Raw genomic sequence first — 27,148 nt, 5'->3', positions numbered from 1 at the left:
TCTAGTTATACCTAAATAAAATCAGAGGCTCTGTTTGTACAGAGGAGACATTCCCTTATTGCTCCCTATGAGGGGCAGTACGATTTTTTTCAAAAGCTTTGATCAGAACGAGAAAGAACATTATTTTGTGGTAGTAGAAAAGAGCAAGAGTCCAGTGGCACCTTAAAGACTAACAAAGTGTGTAGCAGGGGATGAGCTTTGGTGAGTCACTGCTCACTTCTTCATCTGCTGTATCTGAAGGAAGGGAGCAGAAAGCTCACCCCCTGCCACATATTGTGTTAGTCTCTTAAGGCGCTACTGGACTCTTGCTCTTTTCTACTGTTAGAGACAAACACGACGATCCATCTTGATCTATTATTTTGTGGTGACATTCTTCTGTTCCGGTTGCCCCACACTCCCTTATTTAATTTGATAAATGCTATTGGTTTGTTTGTGTGTGTGTGTGTGTGGATCACAACAAACTATGACAGGTCCTCAAAGAGATGGGCGTACCAGACCACCTCACATGTCTCTTGAGAAACCTGTATAAGGGCCAAGAAGCGACAGTTAGAAATGGATATGGAACAACTGATTGGTTTAGCATAGGAAAAGGAGTACAAGGATGTATATTGTCACCTTGCTTATTTAATATATATGCAGAGTACATCATGCAAAATGCTGGCCTGGATGAATCACAAGCGGGAATTAAGATTGCTGGGGAAAAGATCAACAACCTCAGATATGCAGACAATACCACTCTAATGGCAGAAAGTGAAGAGGACCTAAAGAGCCTCTTGCTCATAATAAAAGAGGAGAGCGCAAAAGTGGGCTTGAAGCTCAACATCAGAAAAACTAAGATCATGGCATCCGGCCCCATCACTCCTTGGCAAATAGAAGGGGAAGTTGTGGAAGTAGTGACAGACTTCACATTCCTGGGATCCCAGATCACCGCAGACTGTGACAGCAGCCATGAAATTAAAAGACGCCTGCTCCTTTGGAGGAAAGCAATGCCGAACCTAAACAGCATGATAAAAAGCAGAGACATCACCCTGCCAACAAAAGTCCGCATGGTCAAAGCAATGGTATTCTCAGTAGTCATGTATGGCTGCGAGAGAGAGTTGGACTATAAGGAAGGCCGAACGCCGAAGAATAGATTCTTTTGAACTATGGTGCTGGAGAAGACTCTTGAGAGTCCCTTGGACTGCAAGAAGATCAACTCAGTCAATCCTAAAAGAAATCAACCCTGACTGTTCCCTGGAAGGCCAGATAATGAAACTGAAGCTCAAATACTTTAGCCACCCAATGAGAAGGGAGCACTCACTGGAGAAGACCCTGATGCTGGGAAAGATTGAAGGTCAAAGAAGACGGGGACGGCAAAGGATGAGATGGTTGGACAGTGTCATAGATGCAACCAACAAGAAGTTGAGCAAACTTCAGAGGACTGCGGGAAGGCCTGGCGTGATCTGGTCCATGGGGTCACGAAGAGTCGGATTCGACTGTGCCACTGAACAACAAATTGGTTTCCCAGATCTTTAGAGGCTGTTCCCCCACACACACATACAGTTTACAGCGCAACATTACACACAGATACACCGTTGAACTAGAAGAGTGTAATTCTTTCGCACTGCACTGCTCAGCGTCGTTAAACGAGCGGTTTATGTTCATTGCAATCTATTCTGACAGCAGGTCTACTCAGGAGTAAGCCCCGTTTTCTTCAACGAGGCTTACTCCCAGGAAAAGTGTTTTTTTAGGACTGCAGCCTTTGCGGCTTTTATGATCCTTGATGAAGCTTCCGGGGAAGCGAAGCGGGCGGCCAAGACGGGAAACGGAGCACAGGGGCTTTTGCCCTGCAAGATGGCGGCGCTTGACGTCATCCTGGCTGCCGGAGAGGCTGACTGGATTTTCAAAACAGGGAGGTGTCGGAAGCGGCTTCTTCTCGGTGGCTTGCGGAGGGGAGGAAGGCTGGGGCCGGCGCCATGGATCGCTTCTCCTGGACCAGCGGCCTCCTGGAGATCCACGAGAACCTCGTCACGCAGCAGCGCGGGGTCCGCCTCTACGACGGGGAGGAGAAGGTCAGGACGGCCGGTGGGAGCTGATGGGGGGCAGCTGTGGGCTAGTGGCTGGCAGGCAGGCAGGCAGGCAGGCACGGCGGCGGCCTCGGGGCCCGGCGGCTCCTCCTCCGTGCAAAAGGAGACTGACGAGCCTTAGCGTCGCCTGTGAGGAAAACCTGATCTCGACCAAGTATGTTCTTTGCAGAGTTTTCCTCACTGGACTTGGCGCTCTAGCAGGGGACGCGTGTCTTTTGGTTTTGGGTATAACGAACCTAGCAGTTCGAAAGCAAGAAATTGCAAGTAGATAAATAGGGACCACTTCGGTGGGAAGGTGACAGCGTTCCGTGCGCCTTGGTGTTTAGTCATGCCGGCCACATGACCACGGAAACGTCTTCGGACAGCGCTGGCTCTTCGGCTTTGAAACGGAGATGAGCACCGCAACCCTAGAGTCGGAGTCGACTGGCTTTCTAGCAAGGGAACCTTTACCTTTACCTATAAGGAAGCGAAGGGGTGGTTGTGTGTTTCGCAACTCTTCCTGTTCGGTGAATTCTTGCAGCTTTCCCCCTTGAAGGATAAGAGGATTGGGTGTGGGTATGATTTTTTATTTTTACTTTTTTCTTCTCGCCTTTGCATCTTGGTGGTGGCAGCTCTTATCCATTCTTCGCTTTGGCGTCGGTACCGTTGAGTTCAGTGAGGCTTTCTCCGAAGTCAGGGTGATAGTCTTAACAACTACGGCCAGGAAGTCCCAGTTTGGAATGTCACTTCTGCCTCAAACAGACCATAATCTCTCCTCTTAAGTTCCCCAGTTGCACCATGTTCCTGGGTGAATATTCTTACCCGGGGGTCATTTAGTAGAAAAAGAGGTGAAGGAGCTCATTAGCATAACTCATTTGCATATGTACACACCCTGACATCACCGGAAGTGTGTCAGAAGGCAACACCCACTGCTCAGGCTCCACTGGACTGTTTTGGATTGCCAGCTATTGGGGGGGACGGGGGACGTCGCAGAGGAGGGAGAGCTTGTACCTGAATAAAACTTGGTCTTAAAGGGAAAACAGAGAAAGTACCAGAGATTGAAGATTGGATACAAAAAGTTCTGTTCATGGCTGAAATGGACAAAATTACAAAAAAATTGAACGGCAAAGAAGATGAGGTATTTTTTGAAGAATGGAATGACTTTAAAACTTATCTGGAGAAGAACTGGGATGTGAAACAAAATTTAATGTGTTTAGATCAATATTAGGTTAAATGATGTTATCCTAAATCTATAATGATAAGAAAAATGATATAATTGATGATATATAGTAATGTGGAGGGTAAGGGGGAAACATTGCGGGAAGCCACAGGAGGGAGGAGAGGAAATGGGTATGGGTGAACAATGGAAAATTGGAAATGGTTAAATGTAAAACTTGTATGGAAAATAATAAAATTTGTTTACCAAAAACAAACAAACTTGGTCTTAAAGGTGCCACTGGACTGTTTTGGGCCGGGGGGCTCTGCAACTTACCTGGCTGCTTCTTGCTCTGACTGAGGGCTGCTGGAAGCAGGGGGTGGGGCTTGTTGCATGTGCCCACCAGTGTTCCCTCTAAGCTGAGTTAGTGTGAGCTAGCTCACAGTTTTGTAGCCTCCGGCTCACACATTTTTTGTCTTAGCTCAGGGAGGATTGCCCCAGAACAAACTAATTTATACAGCAGCCAAATTGCTCCCTCACAACATTCATGCCAGTAGCTCACAAAGTAGAATTTTTGCTCACAAGACTCTACCGCTTAGAGGGAACATTGGTGCCCACCCCCTGGGCTCTTTACTGCTGGAGCTCCACTCCTGTGCGCTCCTGCAGGAAATGACCCCTGTTCTTACCTTGCAGGCTTGCTCTTAGCAGTACAAGATAATGCACGTGAAGCTCTTTATAGACCCTAAAGATCTATACAAATTCTATAGTGTTGTTGCTGGTTCTCAGTTTAATACCCTTTTTATAAAGCAGCAGGTTAATGAAAGATGCTGTACCTGTACACAACTAAGATGACAAGGACAAGGTTGAAGACTTATTCATAATATGTTTTCTCTGTGTATGAAGTATTGAGTTGATGTAGTGTAATGGTTAGCACAGGGGTGTCAAACATACAGCCTGTGGGCCAGAACCAGCCCGTCCAGGGCTCTTATCCAGCCCACAAGCAACTGATTACCTTTGTTGCCAGATGACAAAGGGTGTGCCTAACATCCCTGTATAGTGTCCCAGTGCCAATGCTAACAGGTGGTGGAAGTGGGGGGGGGGCTTCAGGGAGATATTGTGAGGAAATACTGTAAGAGTGTTACTGTTTTAAGCATGTTTGTATTTTGAGTAAAGAATAATATTGTTAATTGGGTTTGTCTGGGTCCTTTATAAAGTTTATATCTCCGGTACCTGGCGTAACATTTCATGGCACACATGGGCCAGCTTGACAAATGGACATTTGTGTCAGATCTGGCCCTTGTAATAAATGAGTTTGACACCTCTGGGTTTAGCATGTTGCACTAGGACCTCCAGCAGCCGGTAGTGCTAGCTTTGGGTTCAGTTCCTGCTGGGATTTACTTGCCCAGTTGAATCAATGTGGATTTAAATGGATCCTCCTGAATGCATATTGTTATGATGAAACAACACAAAACTGCCATCACACTACAGCTCATAAAAGGTAAAGGTAAAGGTTCCCTTGCTCGAAAGCCAGTCGAATCTGACTCTAGGGTTGCGGTGCTCATCTCCGTTTCAAAGCCGAAGAGCCAGCGCTGTCCGAAGACGTTTCCGTGGTCATGTGGCCGGCATGACTAAACACCAAGGCACACGGAACGCTGTTACCTTCCCACCGAAGTGGTACCTATTTATCTACTTGCAATTTTTTGCTTTCGAACTGCTAGGTTGGCAGGAGCTGGAACTAGAGACGGGAGCTCACTCCGTCATGCGGCATACTCGGGTCTCGAATTGCTGAACTACCGACCTTCCACAGCCTGCAGTTCAGCGTCTTAACCACTTGAGTCACCGCAGCTCATACCCGTGTACATAAAAAGCATGGATTTGGGATGCTGCCATTGTGTAAAAAAACACATTAGAAAACATGGATCTCCATGGGATGACATAATTTTTAAAACAGAGTCCCCTAAAATTCCCCATCAAATCTCACATTAAAAGCCATGTCTATAGACTGAACCACAACAGCAGTAGAACACCACTGCTCATGACACTGGCAGTGGTGGAAAGTGCCATCAAGTCACCGCTGACTTCTCTGTAGGGATCTCAAAGCAAGAGATGTTTAGAGATGGTTCACTATTGCCTGCCTCTGCGCTGCAACCCTGGACTTCCTTGGTGGTCTCCCATCCAAGTACTAGCCAGGGCCGACCCTGCTTAGCTTCTGAGATCTGACGAGATTGGACTAGCCTGGGCGAGCCTCGTGCAAAAACATGATTCCTTCCTTGTGATTTTTACACGGAGTCCCCCTAATTTCATCATCGGCCAGCAGATCAAAGTCATGTCTACAAACTGTACCACCACAAAGATCCAGCCCTTCATGATTTTGAAGTTGGGTGCTTACTTAGACCCTTTTAGCAATATGAATAAATGAATTCTGAGGGCCACAAACATAGCAATAAAATGGAATAAGATTGCACCCTGACTCTGAAGCCCTTGGCCTAAAAACAAAGTTTTGGACTGAGATATAATCTGTTTCCCCTTATAGGACAGAGCTCCTGAGTTTCAGGACGTTGGTGTTCCAGTTTCTTACTTTGACAATTTCCTCTTCTCAGAAGTTGGACCGCACACATTCTGACTTTGAGACGAGCAATAAGTACACCAATAGTCTTACAGCACGGTCTGTCTACCTGCTATAGAATATATATAGTGTCCCCAAGTACAACAAGAGTCCAGTATCCAATGCATATATCCAATGCATATATCCTCATAATGTGTGCTTAGGTTTGACTGAGTACATTGAACCCATGAAGTTGCCCTATACTGGACCATTCTTCCATCAAAATCAGTATTTTCTACCCAGACAGGCAGAAGCTCTCCAGGGTCTCAGGTTGAGGTCTTTCACAGCACCAATAACGTCATCCTTATTGGAGATGCCAGGGGCTGAATCTTGAACTTCTATTGGGTTTCTTAAATAACCGATCTACAATTGTGCTTCATCCTTCCTGTAATTTACAATGTATGGATGATTTTGGCTGTGGATTTTGTTGTTTTGTGAACTTGGCTGCCTGAATACAGGACATTTGCTTAGCATTTCCCTAAAGCTGCTAATCTTAGAAGTATGCAACAACAACAAAATCTGCAGAAATAATGCATTACATATGTGAACTGAATATCTTAAATATGCCCGTTTTCACTCTAGGTGAAGTTTGATGCAGGAGTATTGCTACTGAGTACACACAGATTGATATGGAGAGATCAGAAAAATCATGTAAGTATCACATTTCTCTGATATATTTGCAGTGTCCACAGAAGCTATAGAAATGCAGTGTATGATGGAGCAATAGTTAATTTCTCCATCACTGTATGAGCAATAGAAATTTAGTAAAATGTCATTGACCTCTGTGCAAATTGTGAAAGCAGGAATACTGGGCCACCCACAGTATTATCTCCTTTCTAAGAGCGTCCCCTAGGTATGCATAAAAGTATTTTATATTTGTTAATTGTCCAAAAGAAAAAATATACCCACTCCCCCCAAAAACTGACCTGAAAAGGAAGGACTAAATATGGTCCAGAGTGGGAGGAATGTTGATGAGTAACAGTTAAAAAAAAAAAGCACAGACAATCTTGAAGGAAGTGATTTTGAGGGGAGGGTTGGGATTTTCAAATTGTCCCCACTCCTGCCGTGATTCACTGTAGGCTCCAACCCCATCATTTTATCTAATAGTAAAGAGGCTGGCCCCAGTTATGATAACAGGAGCAGGAGAACATAGCAAGAGGAGCTCTCAAATATGCAGAAAAATAGTAAATTAACCAAGAGGGGGGGAAAGTCCTCAAACTGACCTGATGTGCATTAAATGTGATCCAGAAAGGATGGAATATTGAGAGAAATTGAGTGTTGGTTAAAAGAAAACAAGGGAGGGGAAATCAACTTCAGCTCCTGAGTTTGAGAATCTTGGAAGTAGGGATGGGCATGAACCCAAAAAGGGCAGTTCAGTTCGGGGTGACCCACGAACTGAACCGACCCAAACGGACCCCACCTAAACCAGTCCAGCAAAATCAGTTCCCCCTTTCTCCCAGCCGCAGCTTGCCATGGCCAGGAGAAAGGGAGCAGGAACCACCCTGCAAGGGACTTCCCTTCCACCTTTCTCCTGGCTGCAGCTCACTGGAGCCAGGAGAGAGGGAGCGGGGACAGCCCAGGAAGGGGCTTCGTTTAACCTTTTGGTTTTGCTCCCTCTGTTTGAAGCGGCAAGGAGCAAAACCGAAGGGTTAAATAGCTGCCCCCGAACAGCTGAACTGGCCAAAAGTCTGGTAAATGTTCGGGGAATACACCTTCCCCGAACATTGGTTCCCGGGTTCCAAACCGGTCCAAATTTGCACACCCCCCCCCCAAACAAACAAATTTGGCTCAAATTTTGGCTTATGAGCTGGTTTGTGGCCTTCCTACTTGGAAGACAAAATCTTGTGGAGGAGGTCCTAATTATTACTGTTTCATGCCTCTGTTCTCCCCCCCTCCCTTCTTTTCTTTGGACACACCAACCTCCCTCCCCACACACATACTTGAAGGTATGTTTCTTTTTCTCAAGTTCTTGGTCTCTTTCATTTTCTTCAGTTTCTGATCTCGGCCTCTACTTCTCCCCCTTTCTTTTTGTGTTCCTTTCCCTCCTTGTGTTATCTTTCTGGACCAAAAGCCTGTGGGCAGGGTTATAATCTTTTTATGAAATATTTTTGGCTAATGCCTAGCTGGTTAGGTGCACTACTTTTTTAAAGAGCCTGAGAAGTAGAATTCTATATTACACACTTTTGTTTGCAATAACCTAGGAGACTGTGAATTCCCAATAATAGTTTTTCATATATTTTCACTGTCTGTTTTTAGTTTGGTCCATCTTGATCATTATATATGGAAGTGTATTTACAGGATCATGTACTCCAATAGAAAAGTAGAAATATCTCATATATATGTAGCCCCATTCTGTGAAACTTTTGATCTGCATTCTGGGCCCAAATTTGGAGTTGGATATGGTGATTCAGCCAGTTCAGCCAGAGACATTGACCTCTCCTAGAGGAGACAGACTGCCTTAGTCAAAATGTGAGACAGATCAAAGTACTATAAGATACAGTAAGCTTAAGCAGCCATCAGTATGCATATAAGCATATTCCTCCTCAAGCATCCCTGAAATATATGTGTGGTGCCAAAGTGTGCATTTTAGTACTCAGCGGTGCATTCTTTGGCCATTGCCTCAAATGTGGGGTTAATTTGGAAGCTTGGCCAGAATCACCAAGATGTGAGGTGGAGTGGTCATAGAATCATAGAGTTGGAAGGGGCCATATAGACCATCTAGTCCAACCCCCTGCCCAGTGCAGGACCAGTGCCACCCCCTGCCCGGTGCAGGTTCCCTCAGTCAGTGGTACTTTGCAGATGCTCCATCAGTGTGAAGCCGAAGCCTAGGAGTTCCAGATACCCACTGCTTTTTCCAGTTCTGTGGCTACTGCCCCTGGAATTTGGTAATGGGCAAAGGTGGGTCACATCCAGTAATAAGGAAGAAATTGCTGATTCTTCTGTGCTGGCCTTGACTTGTATCGTTGGGTACTAGCTCTGATAGTGAATGTTGAACCAAGTGCCAGGTGAAGGCTATGTATACAAGCCCGCCCAAACCATAAACCAAATTAAGCCATGATTGTGGCAGAACTGTGAATAACACCTCTCCCTAAATTAAATTGCAGACAGACGTTAATCAGCTGAGCTTATTTTTCCAACTCCTGTTATCTCTGGTGGACAGTGCTGGTGTTCTGGAGTAGCAGCATGTATAAATTACTCTAAATGCTCCCTGTTCCGTGAAAACCAAACTAAAATGGATAAACATCAGCTGTAGTTATGATTACTGTTTCCCTTATCTTTCTAGTGCAGCACGGTTCTTTGTTTCCCAGGGTGTCAAAAGACACATAAATCTTCTCCTAATTTGGCATCCGGTGCTTGCCAAATCAGTCCCTCACAGTCGAGTCTGGGGAAACAAATGCAAAACATGCTTTGATCTCTGGTTACATTTTATTGTGTCCCTTTAGAGTGTGTACATCCCATGAGAACCTTTACTGTGTCAGAGTAGCCTTTGGAATTGTGAGCGAAGCTGCAGCTGGAGCCAGGACAGCCTGGTTCAAATCCCACTTTCATCGTGGAGTTTTCCAGGAGACAGTCTGCCCTCTGTAATGCTCAGATTTCTTGAATCATGACAGGAATAAATCGGTCTCTCAAGATAATAAATGTAAAAAATAAAACAGACGTCATAGTCCTCCTAAAACTAGGGGATGGCACGTGGCTCGGTGGTAGAGCATCAACTTTGCAGGCAGTGGGTCCCAGGTTCAGTTCCTGGCGTCTCCAATCAAAAGGATCAAGTAGGAGGTGATGCGAAAGACCCCTAAATGAGACCCTGGGGAGCCGCTGCTGACAGTGTTGACCTTGATTTAGTAAAAGATCGCTGCATTTGTAAAACCTCCATAAGTGCGCTGATCCTATTACTATGTGTGCATCCAGAGCTCTTTTTGTAGCAGGTACTCATTTGCATATTAAGCGACACACCCCTAATGTAGCCAATCCTCCAAGAGCTTACAGTAGCTCCTGTAAGAAGAGCTCTGTAAGCTCTTGGAGGATTGGCTACATTAGGGGGTGAGGCCTAATATGCAAAGGAGTACCTACAAAAAGAGCCCTGTGTGCAATGCCAACAGGATTCTTGCTGGTTCATGGCAAACCTGTCTTCTCTTACCTTGCTTGTAACAGTTTGTACAGACTGACAGAGACACTTGCCTTGCCGTCTGGTTGGCTCTGTTTCTGTTGTAAGACTCCTGCGGTTCTGGAGATCTGACTGTATCGCTTCAGAGAGTTGCTCCATGTCACCCGAGCCATCTCAGCTGCTACTGACCTCTCCAAAGCTTGGGTGCACGAGCACAATCCAGCCTATGAAAATAATGTAGAGCTAGAGCTGCGGTGGCTCAAGTGGTTAAGACGCTGAACTGCAGGCTGTGGAAGGTCGGTAGTTCAGCAGTTCGAGACCCGAGTGTGCCGCATGACGGAGTGAGCTTCCGTCTCTGGTCCCAGCTCCTGCCAACCTAGCAGTTCGAAAGCAAGAAATTGCAAGTAGATAAATAGGTACCACTTCGGTGGGAAGGTAACAGCGTTCCGTGCGCCTTGGTGTTTAGTCATGCCGGCCACATGACCGTATTCGGACAGCGCTGGCTCTTCGGCTTTGAAACGGAGATGAGCACCGCAACCCTAGAGTCGGATTCGACTGGCTTTTGAGCAAGGGAAACCTTTACCTTTACTTTTTAGAGCTGTGCCAGATGTTTGGGGGCAAATATTTCTTTACATGAGCATATCCTTTTCATACTTGATCTACTGCTGTTTGTGTTGGGATATGTGATTGGCTGTTACTTCAGCTCCACTTTCAAATAAGTCTTGTTCAACCTGGGAGTAATTGTCATGCCACCAGTCAGATATGGGAATGCACTGACCTCTCTGAGAGCAAATGAATCTAATTTAGGGAATATATAAGTAACAGAATTGTGCTATGATAGCAATAACATATGAAATACTGCGTGGTAGAATTGCTTGCAAAATGTTATTAATCTTTATTGGGGAGCAGACTGTAACCATATAATAGATAAGCAAAAAATACATAATTGAAGTGGGTCTATCTATTGATATTCTGACTTTTCTCCTCAATCTTGGGGCATCATAGGCAGTTTTCCCATCCTCTGTTTTATTCTCGCAACAGTCCTGTGAGGTAGATTAGGCTGAAAGTCAGTGGTTGGCCAGTGTCACCAGTGGCCTTCATGGCTGAGAGGGATTTGAACCCGTGATCTCCCAGATCCTCATCCAGTACTCAGGCTGCTAAATCACACTACCTGCATAACCAAACAAGGCATAACAAGGTAAAGGTAAAGGTTTCCCTTGCTCGAAAGCTAGTGGAATCCGACTCTAGGGGGTAGTGTTCATCTCCATTTCCAAGCTGAAGAGCCAGCACTGTCCGAAGACGTTTTCGTGGTCATGTGGCCAGCATGACTGAGCACCGAGGTGCATGGAATGCTGTTAACTTCCCACTGAAGCGGTACCTATTTATCTACTTGCAATTTCTTGCTTTCAAACTGCTAGGTTGGCAGGAGCTGGGGCCAGAGTTGGGAGCTCACTCTGTCATGCGGCACTAGGGTCTTGAACTGCCGAACTACAGACCTTCTGGTCTGCAGCTCAGCGTCTTAACCTCTAAGCCACCGTGGCCCAAACAAGGCATACAGGCCACTAATTGCAAAAATAATGCTTGCATTTTATTGACCACTGAAGTACATATATATATTTGACCAAATTTGTTTCATTCTCTGTTTCTTGTTACAGGAATGTTGTATGGCTATTCCACTTTCTCAAATTATCTTCATTGAGGAACAGGCAGCTGGAATAGGAAAAAGGTAATTTGTCCAAGCCAAACTTTTATAAACTTACATCAGTTGTTTTTAGAAACAGTGTTTCTAATTTCAAAGTCCATCTTTTCTCCCTTCTTCTTTCCAAAATAGTGCCAAAATTGTGGTCCATCTTCATCCGGCATCTTCCAACAAGGATCCTGGCCCTTTGCAGTCTAGCAAATACTCTTATATCAAACTTTCATTCAAAGAACATGGTCAGATAGAGGTATGCATGTATTTTAGTCTGTTGAGCGAGATGATGTTGTAGTGGGTGTTCTTAATTTGCCTATGAATTAATCTTGAGAATCCCCCAATGTACTTTGTTTGGTAAATCAATTTGTGTCCTTCTAATATGCAGTTCTATAGGCGGCTATCAGAAGAGATGACGCAGCGGAGATGGGAGACCATGCCTGCTTCTCAGACCATTCAGATTAACAAAGGTCCACAGGTATGGATGCCTTTTTGTTCATTAAAGGTCCACGGGCATTTGTGCCTTTTTGCCCATTACTGCCTTCCTGAGTAAGGCAAAACGTCAGCGTGTGGGGCATCAAGGAGGAGACGTCACAGACTTGATTTACTACGTGATTCACTGACACACACACTCCCCTCCACCACCACCCCCAATTTCACTGCCGTGTCTCGGTTCCGGGCTGAGCCTCTTCCCCCTGTTGGGGCCAACGATGGACAGCTTCAAAAAGCCAAGCTTTGGGCAGCCCTGCGTGCAGCCTCTTAGCACAGATTCCCAGAGAAGGAGGGATTTGCCAACTCACGCTTTTATTCGGTCTTCCGTTTATTCGGTTTCTCCTCTGAGCCAAAGCGGGGGCCCCAGGGTAGTTAACTTCACTCCCTTTCCCTGGCCACCTCAGGAGGGATTTGCCAACTCACGCTTTTATTCAGTCTTCCGTTTATTCGGTTTTTTCTCTGAGGCAAAGTGGGGGCCCCAAGGTAGTTAACTCCACTCCCTTTCCCTGGCCACCTCCATCGCTCCCTTCCCCATGCTCTCATTCCACCTTCCATGTAGCCAGGGGGTTGGCCATGCCACTATCTCCTGTCTCCAGCTCCTCTCCATGGACATCCTTAAATCGCCCCCCTAACTTAGGGCCTTCAGCTGGGACCATGGGGTGGGGTCTCTGCACATGCGCTTATCATCAGGCCCACCACCCGGACAACATTCCCCTCCCCATCCTGGTGGCTCCGGCTCCCTCTTCCCAGGTGGTGCCCCTCAGGCCAGACACGTGCAGCCAGCCTTGTAAAAAAAGAAATGACGTAAATTGTACCCATCATTGAGCTCTTAACTTTGTAGTCGTCCAACTGTGACTGCCCTCAACAAAAAAGAGTAAGAGTCCAGTAGCGCCTTAAAGACTAGCAAAAATTTGTGGTAGGGTATGAGCCTTCGTGAGTAAGAAGTTAGCAGTGGCTCACGAAAGCTCACACCCTACCACAAATTTTTGTTAGTCTTTAAGGCACTACTGGACTCTTACTTTTTTCTACTGCAAAGTGGTCGTGTTGTTTTGAACCTGCTGGGTCAGTTTGGCATTGCATAGTGAACCTTGGGATTGTGAGGTCCTCTCCACCTCCCCCACCCCCTTATGTCTTGTTTGCATCCAACCCAACAAACCATATGTGAGTATTTCCAGTATTGCCCCCTGGGAGAGGGAGGTCCGGGCAGCTGCACGGTGCAGGGCTCTTAGCAGAGACACAGAGCTTTGACAGCTACTGGCTCGGGCACCGTAGAAACAGCGGATGTGTGCTGAGTTCATGTTCCTTTCAGCAACTCTTATGCCAACCTGGTTTTAAAATCAGATTCTTAAGTATTATGTTGTAGCCTTCTAAAATGACACGTGCATTTTAAAAATATGAGTCTTCTTCGATACATCCATTGCTCTGAAGTACTGCTGAAATATAGTTAAGGTCTTTCACTTATTAAATGCAATACTTCTACATGGCGAAACTAATAAGCAATGGTCTTTGGGGATACAGGAAGAAATACAATAATCTAAAGTGCCAGTTAAATGTGTTCAACTCTTTGCAAAATATTTTTCTCCATCGTAGGCTTAGTATCTAACTGATTCTGTGCAAGAGGTCTCAGATTAAAACATAGGCTCTTGTTGCTTTCCAAATACAGCTGGTGAGAGAATCTAAGCGCTTCCTTCCAGATTCTTTTATCTGAGGTATTTTCTTTTTTTCAGACCGGAAGAATAAGAGCTGCCGGAATAGTGGGTATTGAGAGGAAATTAGAAGAAAGGAGAAAGGAGATGGATAAAAACATATCTGAGGTAAATACTTTAAGTTTTCAAGGTCAGAAATTTATGTTGTTTTCCCCTGAGCGGAACATAGAAGTCTGTAAACGCCAAATACAGTTGAGTCGCATATTTTGCATTCAAGTTTTACGAAGTCTTTAAAGTGACTTTAAGCTTCTTCTTTAAGAAGAGTGGGTGCCCCCCCCAGAGGCCCATGTCCACTGTCTGCACTTGAGTTACTTTGAATGTTTCTCTGCCACTGTGTTGCTACACTGGATGCTCAGACAGCCCCCCTCAGTTTAGAAATCAGGGTGGGGTGGGTGGGGGAGGAGTGGGTATTTTCTGTGTTCAGAATCAGTGTTCAGAATCATTGTTGAAGGATGTCTTTAACACAACTGTGGCACTGTTTATACTGGATTCTGCACAAGATTCAGATACCTTTCCTCAATGTACGGCTTTTGTTGTAGGGAAGTCCCATTTTCTCAGCCATGAGTGAGTAACGTCTTGGATCCTGAATGTAGCCTAGTCTATTTTTGGGGAGGTGGGATGCTCAAGCCCCTTTCAGTTATTACATTTTCAGCACTCCTGCCTCATATACCAGGAGAGCATGTTACACAGGATTGTCTTGACATGCACAATTGCCGTTTTATCTGGATCGGGCAATGCATGTATAGTCTGACTTCAGTGTGCACAATCAGAATCACTGATTTTTCAGGTTACGCATTAATGCATACCAAAGATGGAATATACACACGTTGCCTGATTCAGGCATAAAGGACTGTGTCCATTATTTGTATGAAATTCAGAATAGTTTGTGGTAGATGCTAGACATTGAAAAACATACTGTTTTCTCACAGTGGAGACTGATTTTTAGACAAATCGTGATGCATCTGTGACCACTGCAAACTGTTATTGCACAAGGTTTCAAAATCAGTTGTTTTGACTTATTTGGAAGAAATTTCCTGGTCTTCAATGGTCTTCAATGCAGCAGATTAAATGAATTTATTATTTATTATAGAGATTATCTTTTTTCCCAATGTTGAGAAGGGAACTCCTTGTTACAGCAGCCGTGTGATCCACCTGTCATCTTCTGGGATGTGTCAAAAAGGACAGCCCCTCCCTGCTCCACTGCAGTCAGTGGAATGGAGGGGAGAGGGAAGGAAACTTGAGCACAGTGTCACGATGTCACATGTTCACTTTTACTATATCTTATTGCGGGAAGAGGGGAGGTGGGAGTGCAAAACTGAGCTTTTTTGTGCTAGATGTGCTTCTCAGGTAACAGTTAGGCCCACCCTTATTCTCTTACAGTTTGTTTTTCAGGGGATTAAAGGAATACAATTCGGGGATGTTGGGAAAGTGTGTGTGTGGGAGAGAGGGGTAGATTAGTGAACTCCTGCATATTATGAATGTTAATGTCAGGACTGGTGCCCTGAGCTCCAAAATGGGTTTCCTGCACCTGCTGTTTGTTACTGATAAAAATCGATTCCCTCGGCCGTTTGTTTGTTGGAGGAAATTCCTGTTAGATGTGTGCACATTCTCCTTTGTACTTAGATCGGCCCCCGTCAGAGGAAGAACTACATTTACCCTGCTTGTTGTTTATCTGGTTCTCTTTTTTTCTTTTCTGTTTTTCTTTTGTTTATGTTGTTGAGGTCATGTATTAAGAGGCTAATTTCCAATTATGTTATGAATCTGGCAAATAAATAAATGAAATCATGTTGCATGTTTTAGTGCTCCGTTAAAGTGGGGGATGTTTGCTGTTTGTGAAGCTGTGGATACTTAAGTGCAAGCTTCGATAACAGAGCTGGTCCTGTTGATCCATTGCTGAACATGTTCTGTCATCTCATAATTTAGGAATGGGTAACCTATGATCTCAACACTACATGTAGGGCCTGTTTAGGCTATAAAGCAAAATAATATATTTTTGTACCATAACATTTACCAGTTTAACTGTTCATGCGTTAGTATTAAAACGCAAAACATTGTAATAGTTTCCTTTAGACAGACTGTATTTCCATATGTGTTTTTATTGTTTCAGGCTTTTGAAGACCTCAGCAAACTCATGGAAAAGGTAAAGTATCCCCTTATTTGTTCTCCTTTCTGAGCTGGAATGTGCTGGTCCCATACAGAGAAACAAGAGGGCAGCAGAAAACTGATCTGCTTTTCAGTGCTCGCAGAGTGATCTTGGTGTCTCCATCATGTGTTTAACAGGCTAAAGAAATGGTGGAATTATCCAAATCGATTGCTAATAAGATCAAAGAGAAGCAAGGCGACATCACTGAAGATGAGGTCAGTTTCTTCGTCAGTAACTTGGCTGATAAATGCTATGTATGTGGATGGGTTACATGTGCTAGGACATTCATAATACTTCTAAACTCTGAATTGGTGATATGACATAACTTATAGCACTTATCCACATGAACAAGTTCGGAGTCCAGTGGCACCTTTAAGACAAACAAAGGTTTATTCAAGGTATGAGCTTTTGTGTACAGGCACACTTCTTCTGATACACTGGAATGGAAGGTAGAGCTCAAATTTATAGCTACTTATATGTATACGTTTCTATGGCCCCGGTCACATGGGCCGGATATCGTGGGGGGGGGGAGGCGTGGCTGTTTGCCCCGGAGCGAACTACTGCGCGGCCGCCGGATCAAACGTCCAGCCAACATCCGTGGTTCGGGGGGAGGTGCCGATCATATGTCAATCCTGCGGCACGGCACAGAAGCGGCGCGGCGGGGGTTGTGTTTGTTTTTGTAACCGAAGTGTGCGCATGCGCCGTTGGGTGCTTGTGCACATCCCGTGGAGACTTGGGAAAAAAAAACACCTTTTCGCAACGGGACATGGGCGGGTGCCGGATGCCACGAGCTACCACCGGAAACGTGATCAGACTCCCGCCCTTGCCCCGCGGTTTCCGGAAACTAGTACCTCGGAGGTACTAGTTTTTTACAACGCATCTTTGGCGGGAAGCCTCGGGAGCGCTACGCTTCCCAGATGTTGCGGTTTGATCGCGCCCGGAAAATCCGCCTATCTTCCGTCTCTGTAGCGTGGCTAATGCTCCATGTGACCGCAGCCTATAAGTAGCTATACATTTGAGCTCTACCTTCCATTCCAATGTATTTGAAAAAGTGTGCATGCACACGAAAGCACATACCTTGAATAGACCTTTGTTGGTCTTAAAGGTGCCACTGGACTCAGACTTTGTTCTGCTGCTTCAGACCAACATGGCTGCCCACCTGGCATTTACCCACATGTTCATCACGGCATCTGCTGAAGTGTGCTTGCACGTGAAAGCGTATGCCTAGAATTAAACTGTGTCGATCTTAAAGGTGCCACTGGACTAAAACTTTGTTCCACATGTTCATCCTCAAACTTGAGTACATGTACTTCCGTCTTTCACGCACACATCCATGCTGGCGCTCCTCATAACTTCTTCAGCACTTTGTGATGGACTGGCCAAATTTCCCAACATTAGATAGCCTCATGACAGTCTCCAATGAACATTACTAGACTGCGTGATTTCCTTATTGTAGCCCCTTTTCCATCAAGAGCAGGAAATCATCTTGGATGTGAAGAAAGAGTAGTTTCAAGAAACCTGCTACGTTTCCTTTCCCAGCTAGAGAATCTCTAGTAGCTTCCCTTCCATGTGCTAAATCCTGGCTGTTCCGTGCCTGAGGTATTCATTCTCCCCTACCTCTTCCCAGAGGAGAAAACAGAAGCAACTTCTTCCCTATGCAGCAGTGGCTTCCTCCTCTCCTCTTTTGGACTTCTTATTTGTTGGCGATGGCAGGACACTTGGTAGCATCTGGTGACAAGAGAGTATTGTGAGATGTGTATAGCAGTAGAGGCTGGAACAGAAATTGAGTCCAGGGTTTAAGATTTCACGAGTCTTCGCTCACTTTGTCAGATGGAAAGAGACTCCCTGGATATAAGGGCTCGTGGACTTTCGTTCTATTTGTATCTGACAATCTGAGCTTTGACTCAGGAAAGCTTCTACCTTGGTTGATCTCTAAGCTGGAATGTGCTGTCCAGTCAAAGCTGACTTACTAAGACCCCTGCAGGGTTTTCAAGGTAAGAGACGTTCAGAGGTGGTTTCCTGTTGCCTGCCTCTGCGTAGCGACCCTAGACTTCTTTGGCGGTTCCACATCCAACTTATTAACCAGGGCCGAGCCTGCTTCGCTTCCGAGATCTGGTGAGGTTGGGCTAGCCTGGGCCATCCAGATCGGGGTGGCTTAAGGTACTACTGGGCTTGAATTTTGTCCTGTTACTACAGCTGAATGTGGCTATAACTACCTGAAACCATCTTCAGTAGAGGTTGGAGTAATGGTGAGATGGATACACGTGTGGCCCTGCTTACTTTCTTATACTGAAAGGGAAGGGAAAATTGTAGGATAGATCTTATCTTTTGTGCAGGGACAAGCTCGTCTGATCCTCCCTTACACCTAAGAACATAAGAGACGCCAATGTTGGATCAGGCCAAAGGCCCATCCAGTCCAACACTCTGTATCACACAGTTGCCAGAAATACCAGGTGCCATCAGGAGGTCCACCAGTGGGGCCAGGACATTAGAAGCCCTCCCACTGTTGCCCCCCCCAAGCACCAAGAAGACAGAGCATCACTTGCTCCAGAGCCCCTATCTATACCTTGTGGCTAATAGCCACTGATGGACCTCTCTGCTCCATATGCTTATCTAATTCCCTCTTGAAGCCATCCATGCTTGTAGCCGCCACCACCTCCTGTGGCAGTCAATTCCACCTCCTTCACTTCTATCCTCTACTGTTAAATACTGCTGTTGAGATGAATGCCATCTTTATGTGTCTGCACTCTTGGAGTGCAGGAGGAGAATAAGGTTCTGGGGTTGGATTTGCTCTCCACTTGGTCTGTAAAAAAGACTTCCAAGTATGACAGGATCCGTTTAAAATGCACTGAATGTTGGTTAACTGCTCTTTGATAATATTTCTGCATGTTTTCTTTTAATCTTTTATTTCTGCACAGACGATCAGATTTAAATCCTATCTCTTGAGCATGGGTATCGCTAATCCAGTGACTCGGGAAACCCATGGATCTGGCACACATTACCACATGCAACTGGCAAAGCAACTAGCTGGTATTTTACAGGCACCACTGGAGGTAATGCACTTAGAAGTCTTTTAAAAAAATGTTTTAATACACAAGAGTCTAGTTTTTTAATAGAAAAGAGCAAGAGTCCAGTAGCACCTCAACGACTAAAAAAATATGTGGCAGGGTATGAGCTTTCAGAGTCACTGCTCACTTCTTCAGATACCTAGAGTCTAAAGAAGTGAGCAGGGACTCACAAAAGCTCATACCCTGCCACATACTTTTTTAGTCTTTAAGGTGCTCTTGCTCTTTTCTAATGCTACAGACAGACTAACACAGCTATTTATCTCATTCTTTTTTAATGTTTTAATATACTTAATTAGTGAACAAAGTCTTTACTCAATTAATTTGATCCAGAGAACCCAGGGTTTTCATCATAAGCAGGGGTCATTTCCTGCAGGAGTGCACAGGAGCAGAGCTCCGGCAGTAAGGAGCCCAGGGGGTGGGCACATGCAACAAACCCCGCCCCCTGCTTCCAGCAGCCCTCAGTCGGGCCATGAGGAGCAAGAAGCAACCAGGTAAGTTGCAGAGCCCCCCCCCCTTTCAAGTACAAGCTCTCCCTCCTCTGTGAGGGCAGATCTGCACGTCCCCCCCCCATAGCTAGCAATCCAAAACAGTCCAGCAGTGGGTGTTGCCTTCTGACACACTTCCAGTGATGTCAGGGGGTGTGGCATATGCAAACAAGTTACGCTAATAAGTAATGCTAATGAGTTCCTGCACCTCTTTTTCTACGAAATGACCCTGATCATAAGTGTTGATGGTAAAAGTCTGGGCTCTATATTAAACTTGAAAACAGAATCTTCATGGGACAAGTTGTAACTTGATCTTGAGAGTGAAATGTCTCTGTGAACACTGTCATGTGTTTTGAACAATCTAATAATTTTTCTCCATGGTGTCTGACAGCAATTGGAAGAGAAAGGAAAGCGCTATCATGTTGTGCTTTTGTTGGCTAAAATGCTCTGTAGTTTTAATCGGTAGATCCATTTTATGTGAAAAATGGAAATTGCCACCAGACCAGATGGTGGGTGGGCTGTGGCTTTGTGGCCAGGGTGAGGCATTGCTGATAGGAGGTCCCAAGTTAAATTCTTGGCATTGCCAGCTAAAAGAATTTCAGGTCCTAGTTGTCTGTCTCCACCTTTCTCCATCTGAAGCCACTCTCAGTCCGAATAGACAATACTGACCTAGAGAGACCAGCATACCCATAACCTAGATACGTATTATGAAGAAAGACAGTGCACGTTTTAAGATGCATTACATGATAGTAACTGGTCTTATATCAACAGGAGCGGGGAGGAATAATGTCGCTCACAGAAGTATATTGTTTGGTGAATCGTGCTCGAGGCTTAGAGGTGAGAAATTTGTGGGGTGCCCTGACAAAGCTGGCTTTGGAAGATTCCCGTACTTCTATAGATGTTCTTCCTGTGAAGAAAACCAGATGTTTTGTCTGCTGTCTGCCCTTTTTTCTTTCTCTTTTTATCAAAGTCCATCGCAAACTAGATGATCCTTCTGGAGTAAAATTCATGTAGTAGTGTGCTGTGAATGTAAGACAGGAGGCTATGAAAATGGAGGTATGAATATCTCCCAGTATTGAACCAGACACTGAAAAGGAGAACGGAAAGTAGAGTGAATCTTCTAGTTCAGGGGGGAGAGCTGATGAAAAGAAGTGGAATGGGAGTCAAAGTGAACGAAGAACTGGTGTGAAAATGTGGCTGGATTTCTAAAATGAAGGATAATGACAGAAGTGTCTGCTGATAAGGTCATATAATATAAAAATGCCTGAAATTTTTAATACAAATCTCACCTTTCTTCCTTTAAATTCCAAAGTGGCATACACAAAGTTCCCGTGTCATTTCCCATCCAGGCCTTTTCCTAACCCAAAGCTGGTTAGTTCAGTCAAGATTGTGGATTGCCCCACCTTGGATCCCATGGGTGCATAAGAAAGGAAGAATATTACTATTTCATACAAATTTTGGTCTGGTCCAAGGTTAGGACAGAACATATCACATGTCTGCCTCTACATTATACAAACCAACTCATAGTGAAATGATTTTGAAAGCCATTCTATATTCATAGTTAATGCCTGTTGATGGAGAGCCAAGATTGCTGTTACTCTGCAGCAAATAAGTCACTAAGTGCCAAAAGGACAAACATTCTGGATTGTGCAGATGTTTACACTGCACTGCCAAAATCTGGCTGCAGAACATCCAAATGCTCTGGAGGGAACAGTTGATTCCAGTAATCTGAGTACTTAAAATGGAGGCATTCAAGACTAGCGTGTATTGCAAAATAGGGCTTAAAATAAATATAGCACATGCTATTTTCTGCAGTAAAATCCTTCTTTTCATAACCAAATAGTCCTGTGTTTTTCTCTGATACTAGATGCTATTGATGAAACGGATTCTGTGCGTAGGAAGCTATTCGTCCAGTGTTAGCACATTCTGGAGTGCCAGTGAAACATTCCAAAGATACCAGTTCAGTGTGCATGTAAACAGTTTGGGAATATGTCCTTATTCCTATGTGGCTGCCATGTCCTCTTGATAATGTGTGCTTGTAATTCGACTGAGGACTCATTCTTGCGCAGTTGCAAATACAATGCATGGTGAGTTGTATTCATGCATATTATCTCCTTAAGATACACACGTTTGTGTGTGTGTGTGTTTTCCAGGAGGAATGAGACTAGTAATATATATAGGCACAATTCCTATTTAATGGTACTTATATCATTATACTCTGGTGTTCACTGCCAAGAGCAAAGTCTTGTTGGAACCAAGCCTGAAAATAAGTAAGATGTTTTTGCATGTGACTGAGTGTGTCTGTGTTTGTTTTTATAATTAGTTGCTTTCACCTGAAGATCTAGTAAATGCGTGTAAGATGTTAGAAGCACTGAAATTGCCTATAAGGTGAGATTCCTTCAAAATGTATTTCTGACACTGTATCTGAATAGTATGATGGGGGTTTGATCTGTCCTACGAGGCCTTTTGACACAGAAATTAAGTATGTCGTGCATTTCCTATTACCATATCTTATTGGTAGAAAAATGTCATTAGCTGTATATCTCGTGTCAGTTAAAAGGAATGGAGTCAGTAAAAAAAAAAAGTTGATACCTTTGATACAGACTCATGAGTTGGATTTTGATCTGTCTTTATGCAGATATTTTTCTCTTTCAAGTAAAATTATACTGGTTATCTAGGATCAGAGACCATGAATTCTGTGATCCCCCCCCCCCCAACATTAAAAAATAGCCTGGCTGGTTCAGATAATAGCTTCAAACCTCTTTGAAAGGTAGATATGTTTACAGAGATAAACACATTGCAATCTAATCTCTGTGAGGGAAGGGGAAGTAGTCAGTGCAGTTAAGGTGAAACCACACACAGCAGTGGGCTGTGGATTAGGGAGAGGTTTTGGGATGTAGCAGAAGCTCAGGGGCCAGAAGCGAGGTGGGTGAAGGATGTGGACGAGACAGTGGCTTGAGAAAGAGTAACCTGAGTAGATGGAGAATGACCTTGTGTAGGAGGCAGGGAACTGAGGCAGGAAAGAGCTAATTAGAGGGGAGATTCTTGTGGAAGGGGAAACAAATTTCACAGTGCATAGGGTCAGTAGAAGCTATGTGTGGCACGGAGAGAGAGAAAAGCTCCGGAATGAGGCAGTATGGCTAAATGGACAAATTAGGGAGTGGTTCAAAAAATAGGAAATGGAGAGGACAATGGCTAGTGGAGATACAAGGCAAAGAGGTCCTATGGATGGAGGCTATGCCCTATTGGTGGGATCAAAGCAAGCAGAAGAGGGAGAGGCTGCATATTGTGGGTATAGGTTGACAGGTCTAGTTTACAGCCTGGCGAAGGCATCCTGGCCGTCAAGGCTTCTGTTGTCTCCGCTGCTTTGTGGCGGAGCGGCGAGGGCCAAAAAAGCTGTATGTGGGGCTGGATTTCACACTGGATCGATCAGAGCAGGGGTCTTCCGCCTTTCCAGACCCTGGACCCACTTTAACTCCAGGTAGCAGCCAGGGGAGCAGGTAAGCTGGGAAGCCTGTGGCCGGAATTCCTATGATGTCACAATCCTGTGATAGGAAGAAGAGGAGCCAATGTGTCTGAACACGTTTGAGCTAAAAAGAAATCCTCTCCGCTGCCGAGTGATCTTGGCTCGCTGTCCTGATGCTCCTCTCGGTGTGTTTGCAAAGGGCGTGGGGGCCCTCGCTCTGCATGCGCGCACACTCTTGGCAGGTCCTTCCAAAAAGTGGCAAAAAACCCCCCACAACCTGGCAGTTCTGTAGAAGAAGAAGAAGAGGTTGGATTTATACCCCGACCTTCACTACCCAAAGGTGTCTCAGAGGGGCTTACAAACTCCTTTCCCTTCCCCTCCCCACAACAGACACCCTGTGAGGTAGGTGGGGCTGAGAGAGCTCTTGACAAAAACTGCTCTTTTTCGAGAACAGCTCTTATCAGAACTAGGCTTGCCCAAGGTCATCCAGCCAAAGGCAAGTGGAGGAGTGGGGAATCAAACCCAGTTCTCACAGATAAGAGTCCGCGCACTTAACCACTACACCAAACTGGCTCTCATGACCCAGCAGATGGGACTCTGTGCTCCACCTGAATGTCCCGACGCTTGTAGAGGATTACTAAATTAACATTTACCCAGACGCCTCTCTGCTTGCAAACGGCGAGTTCATCTTTTGTCTTTTTTTCTTTGTTCAATTTAGGCTACGTATATTTGACAGCGGCGTCATGGTGATTGAGCTCCAGTCCCACAGTGAAGAAGAGATGGTGGCTTCTGCTTTGGAAATGGTACGTGGACTTTATTTTCTTCAGCAGTATGTCGAAGGAAACTTTAATGATTGTTGTCGCCAGACCTCAAGTATTTAAGTGTGCGTGTGGGGGGGAGTGTTTTCTTTAAAGAGCAGAAATCCCCTACCTGCTGTTGCTTATTGTATGTTCACAGAGGCTCACATGCTTAACCCGGCCAAGGGTCGAGCTGTCTTAACGCCAGCTGTGCACACCCAGCTAAAATCAAGATCAATCTCCTCTGTTGATATTCTCATCGCAGAGTCTTATGGAAGCAGGTCCGTGACTCTGGCCCATTCTTCATCTAGCATTCGTTCCGTTTTTTTACCAAACCCACACTGGAGCAGAAAAAGATGCGGCTCAAAACCACATTCAAATACCCTGGGCCAACGCCGTACTGACTGCAGAGTCACCCCTGAATGGCCATGAAACGGCCATAAATCTATGCAGACGGTACCATCAGACCACGAGATCAAAGGAAGTGAAACCGGCATGCAGTCTGGACACTGCCATAAAATCCTACAATCAAAGAAAGTGAAAGTGGCATGCAACGCAGAGAGGAGTTTCTGTTCCGACGTGGGTTTGGTACAACAGTAGAGCGAATGCTAGATACAGAATGGGCCTCTGTAACAATAAGTACTTCTTGTAGTGCTTCCACCCCTTGCTCCCATCTACGCAGATCTTTTTTTGGGGGGGGGGGGAATTGGAAGCTCCTGAAATACAGCTTTCAAAAACATTTTCAGTGGTAATGCTTTTTGAAGTTAACAAGGTGCTTAATACGTATTCATCTTAACTATATGCCAGTTAAGTGTTGTTGTTGTTTTTTAAAAAAAGCTGGTGTGTAGTTTCTTAAATCCTCACTCAATACTTCCAAAAGAGGGAAGCCTGAAACTTGATCCATAGGTTTAGGGGCACACGCCTGACTTCAGAGAGCTTCCTGCTAACAGGAGGAGGAGGAGGGGCTAAACTGGGTGGAAAGATGTAAGAGGGAACAGGGACTGCTACTTCCTGTGCTGTGAAGGTGTCTGATCCCATTTTGTATCCTTTCCTTTCTCAAAGGAGCTCAGCTATGTAGGATTATACCATTTTTCCCCTCACTAAAACTATGTGAAGATGTTATTTTATTATTTTATTTGCTTCATTTATACCCTACTTTTCTCCCCAGTGGGCACCCAAAGTGGCTTGCGACATTCTCCTCTCCTCCATTTTATCCTCACAAAAATCCTGTGAAGGAAGTTAGGCTGAGAGAGAGTGACTGGCCCGATGGGGGCAAGGATTACCCTGCTTTTGGGGAGCTCAGTCTGCCCCCAGCCAGTTGGCTGGTGGGAGGAGCCCTGCCTCCGAAGAGCCCCACCACGCCCGATGTGCCCCGTGCGATGACATCACCACACCAGACACGTTGTGCATGGGGGGGGGGTGCTCTTGCATTTGGGTAAAAACTCTGTGGTAACCATAGAGGTTTTTTTTTACCCAAATGTTAGAGTGCCCCCTGAACAATGTACCCGGTGGGATGATGTCACTTCCGGGTCATGTCATCGCGGCTCATGCGCTTCACGTGCCCGCTGGAAGACCCCAGCAGCTTGCTGGAGCCCCCCACTGGGACACTGGTAAGACCTGGTGACCCTACCAAGGTCACCCAGCCAGCTTCCATGGCAGAGTGGGGATTCAAACATGGGTCTCCCAGGCAATGCTCCCTCTAAGCTGTGGAGTCTTGTGAGCAAAAATTCCACTGTGTGAGCTACTGGCGTTAAAGCTGTGAGTGAGCAATTTGGCTACTGTATAAATTAGTTTGCTCCGGAGCCCTCCTTCCTGAGCTAAGTCAAAAATCTGTGAGCTGGAGGCTAAGAATCTGTGAGCTAGCACACACTCACTCAGCTTGGAGGGAACACTGCTCCCAGGTCTTGTCTGACTCTCTGAACAACCACACCATGCTGACTCTAAATAGGTTAAGCCAAGAGATACAGCGGCTCGCTCAAGACTACCAGGCAATATTTATTACTGAGCACAAGTTTAAATACAGCTTTGCCCCAGCTGAAATTTATTCCTTCTGCTTCATAGCAGAAGCGATGATTGTGTTCCACAGGTATAGGGTATCACTTTGTGTCTTTGTGACCATGTTCACACCACCCAAGGAACCCTGACTCACAGCCATAGGTACACAATTCACAGCTACTTTAAAAAATGAAGAGACCAGTATGGCTGTTACGTGCTACAGATTCAGGAGGCATCTGCCACTAATTTCTGCAGTGCGTGATACGGCCGGAAGACTAACCATATGGCGTAGCCTGTGCACAGGACAGGGGTGATGGGATAGCAAGACCAAGTTCCCGTGAGCTGTGAAAATACTGCCTTTGTCCAGCTGTTTGACATTGATAATCTTTGGCTAACTATCTGGCTCTGTTGTCGTACACATATCAGAGAACTGAACTTCATTTTGTTTTGTCATTCATGTTCTTCAAACTTATCCTGTTAAGAATGGCTTCCATCTTGATTATAAGCTTACAGGGACTCTTACACATATGCATTAAATGCTCAATCTGGAGGCACTCTGGAGTCTAAAACACTGGGGAAATAAATGGGCTGAAGCTTTGGGGGAGGAACATGTAAATCAGTATAAAGTGCTGTACACATTTACTGCATTTTGTAATGGTCTTCTAGGTCTCTGAGAAGGGCTCCCTCACAGCAGAAGAGTTTGCAAAGCTTGTGGGAATGTCTGTACTTCTAGCCAAAGAGAGGTAAGGCATAAAACATCTTTGTTTTTCTAAGTAACTCAGGCATTGATAATAAAGGCAATAAAAGTACTTTTTTTCTTGTTCTAGGCTTCTTCTAGCAGAAAAGATGGGCCAACTTTGCAGAGACGATTCTGTGGAAGGCTTACGATTCTATCCAAATTTATTTCTTACACAAAGTTAACTATCCCCCCCCCCCCCCCCGTTTAATAATTATCTTGGACATTCTGAACAAAAGAATGTAGAGTGATGTACCTTTTTTCCCAAAGAGGGAAGAAGACTTTCAAGACTGACCACAGTCATGACTTGTAGTCTGCCTGTGTCTTTGGAGGAAATTCACACAGAGGAGTTTCTGGACGTGCTACCTGAGCCAGTTTTGTTTTTACTTATGGAGGAAGGAAATGATGTGATTCAGGAAAGGAGGAGGATTGTCTGTCACCAAGGTCTGCTGCAGGACCCGGCAGAGTACAATGCACGCTACTTCCTTACTGTGTTTTTCTCTCTGTTGTTACTGTGCATTTTGTATCTGCAGCTCCAAAACAGCGATGCATGGCAGCCACAGATCACTTGTATCAATGTAATACAAAATTGCAGTGTGGTTGCTCTTTCTAGAATTATTAATTCCCTTGGGAAATACAGACTTTGAAGGAGCAAAACC

The 27,148-nt window shown here is 45.1% G+C and overlaps 1 protein-coding gene across 2 annotated transcripts; it reads left to right on the top strand.

The window, feature by feature from the left end:
- Positions 1–1,841: 1,841 nt before the first annotated feature.
- Positions 1,842–26,683, top strand: VPS36 (vacuolar protein sorting 36 homolog (S. cerevisiae)). 2 transcript variants are annotated; one of them, XM_015429054.1, is made up of 14 exons: positions 1,842–2,051; positions 6,389–6,457; positions 11,567–11,637; positions 11,743–11,857; positions 11,990–12,079; positions 13,821–13,907; positions 15,907–15,939; positions 16,080–16,157; positions 18,861–18,995; positions 20,267–20,332; positions 21,819–21,883; positions 23,680–23,764; positions 26,420–26,496; positions 26,581–26,683. In XM_015429054.1, the coding sequence occupies exons 1-14, from the start codon at positions 1,956–1,958 to the stop codon at positions 26,672–26,674; spliced, it is 1,161 nt and encodes a 386-aa protein (XP_015284540.1). In that variant the 5' UTR covers positions 1,842–1,955; the 3' UTR covers positions 26,675–26,683. The 2 variants fall into 2 exon arrangements, with proteins under 2 accessions (XP_015284540.1, XP_015284541.1); XM_015429055.1 differs by lacking the exon at positions 1,842–2,051 and adding an exon at positions 2,212–2,220.
- The last annotated feature ends 465 nt before the right edge of the window (positions 26,684–27,148 follow it).

Source organism: Gekko japonicus, unplaced genomic scaffold (genome assembly GCF_001447785.1).
Source record: "Gekko japonicus isolate JY-2015 unplaced genomic scaffold, Gekko_japonicus_V1.1 scaffold1705, whole genome shotgun sequence".
Taxonomy (NCBI): Eukaryota; Metazoa; Chordata; class Lepidosauria; order Squamata; family Gekkonidae; genus Gekko; species Gekko japonicus.
This window is presented reverse-complemented; position numbering and strand designations above follow the sequence as displayed.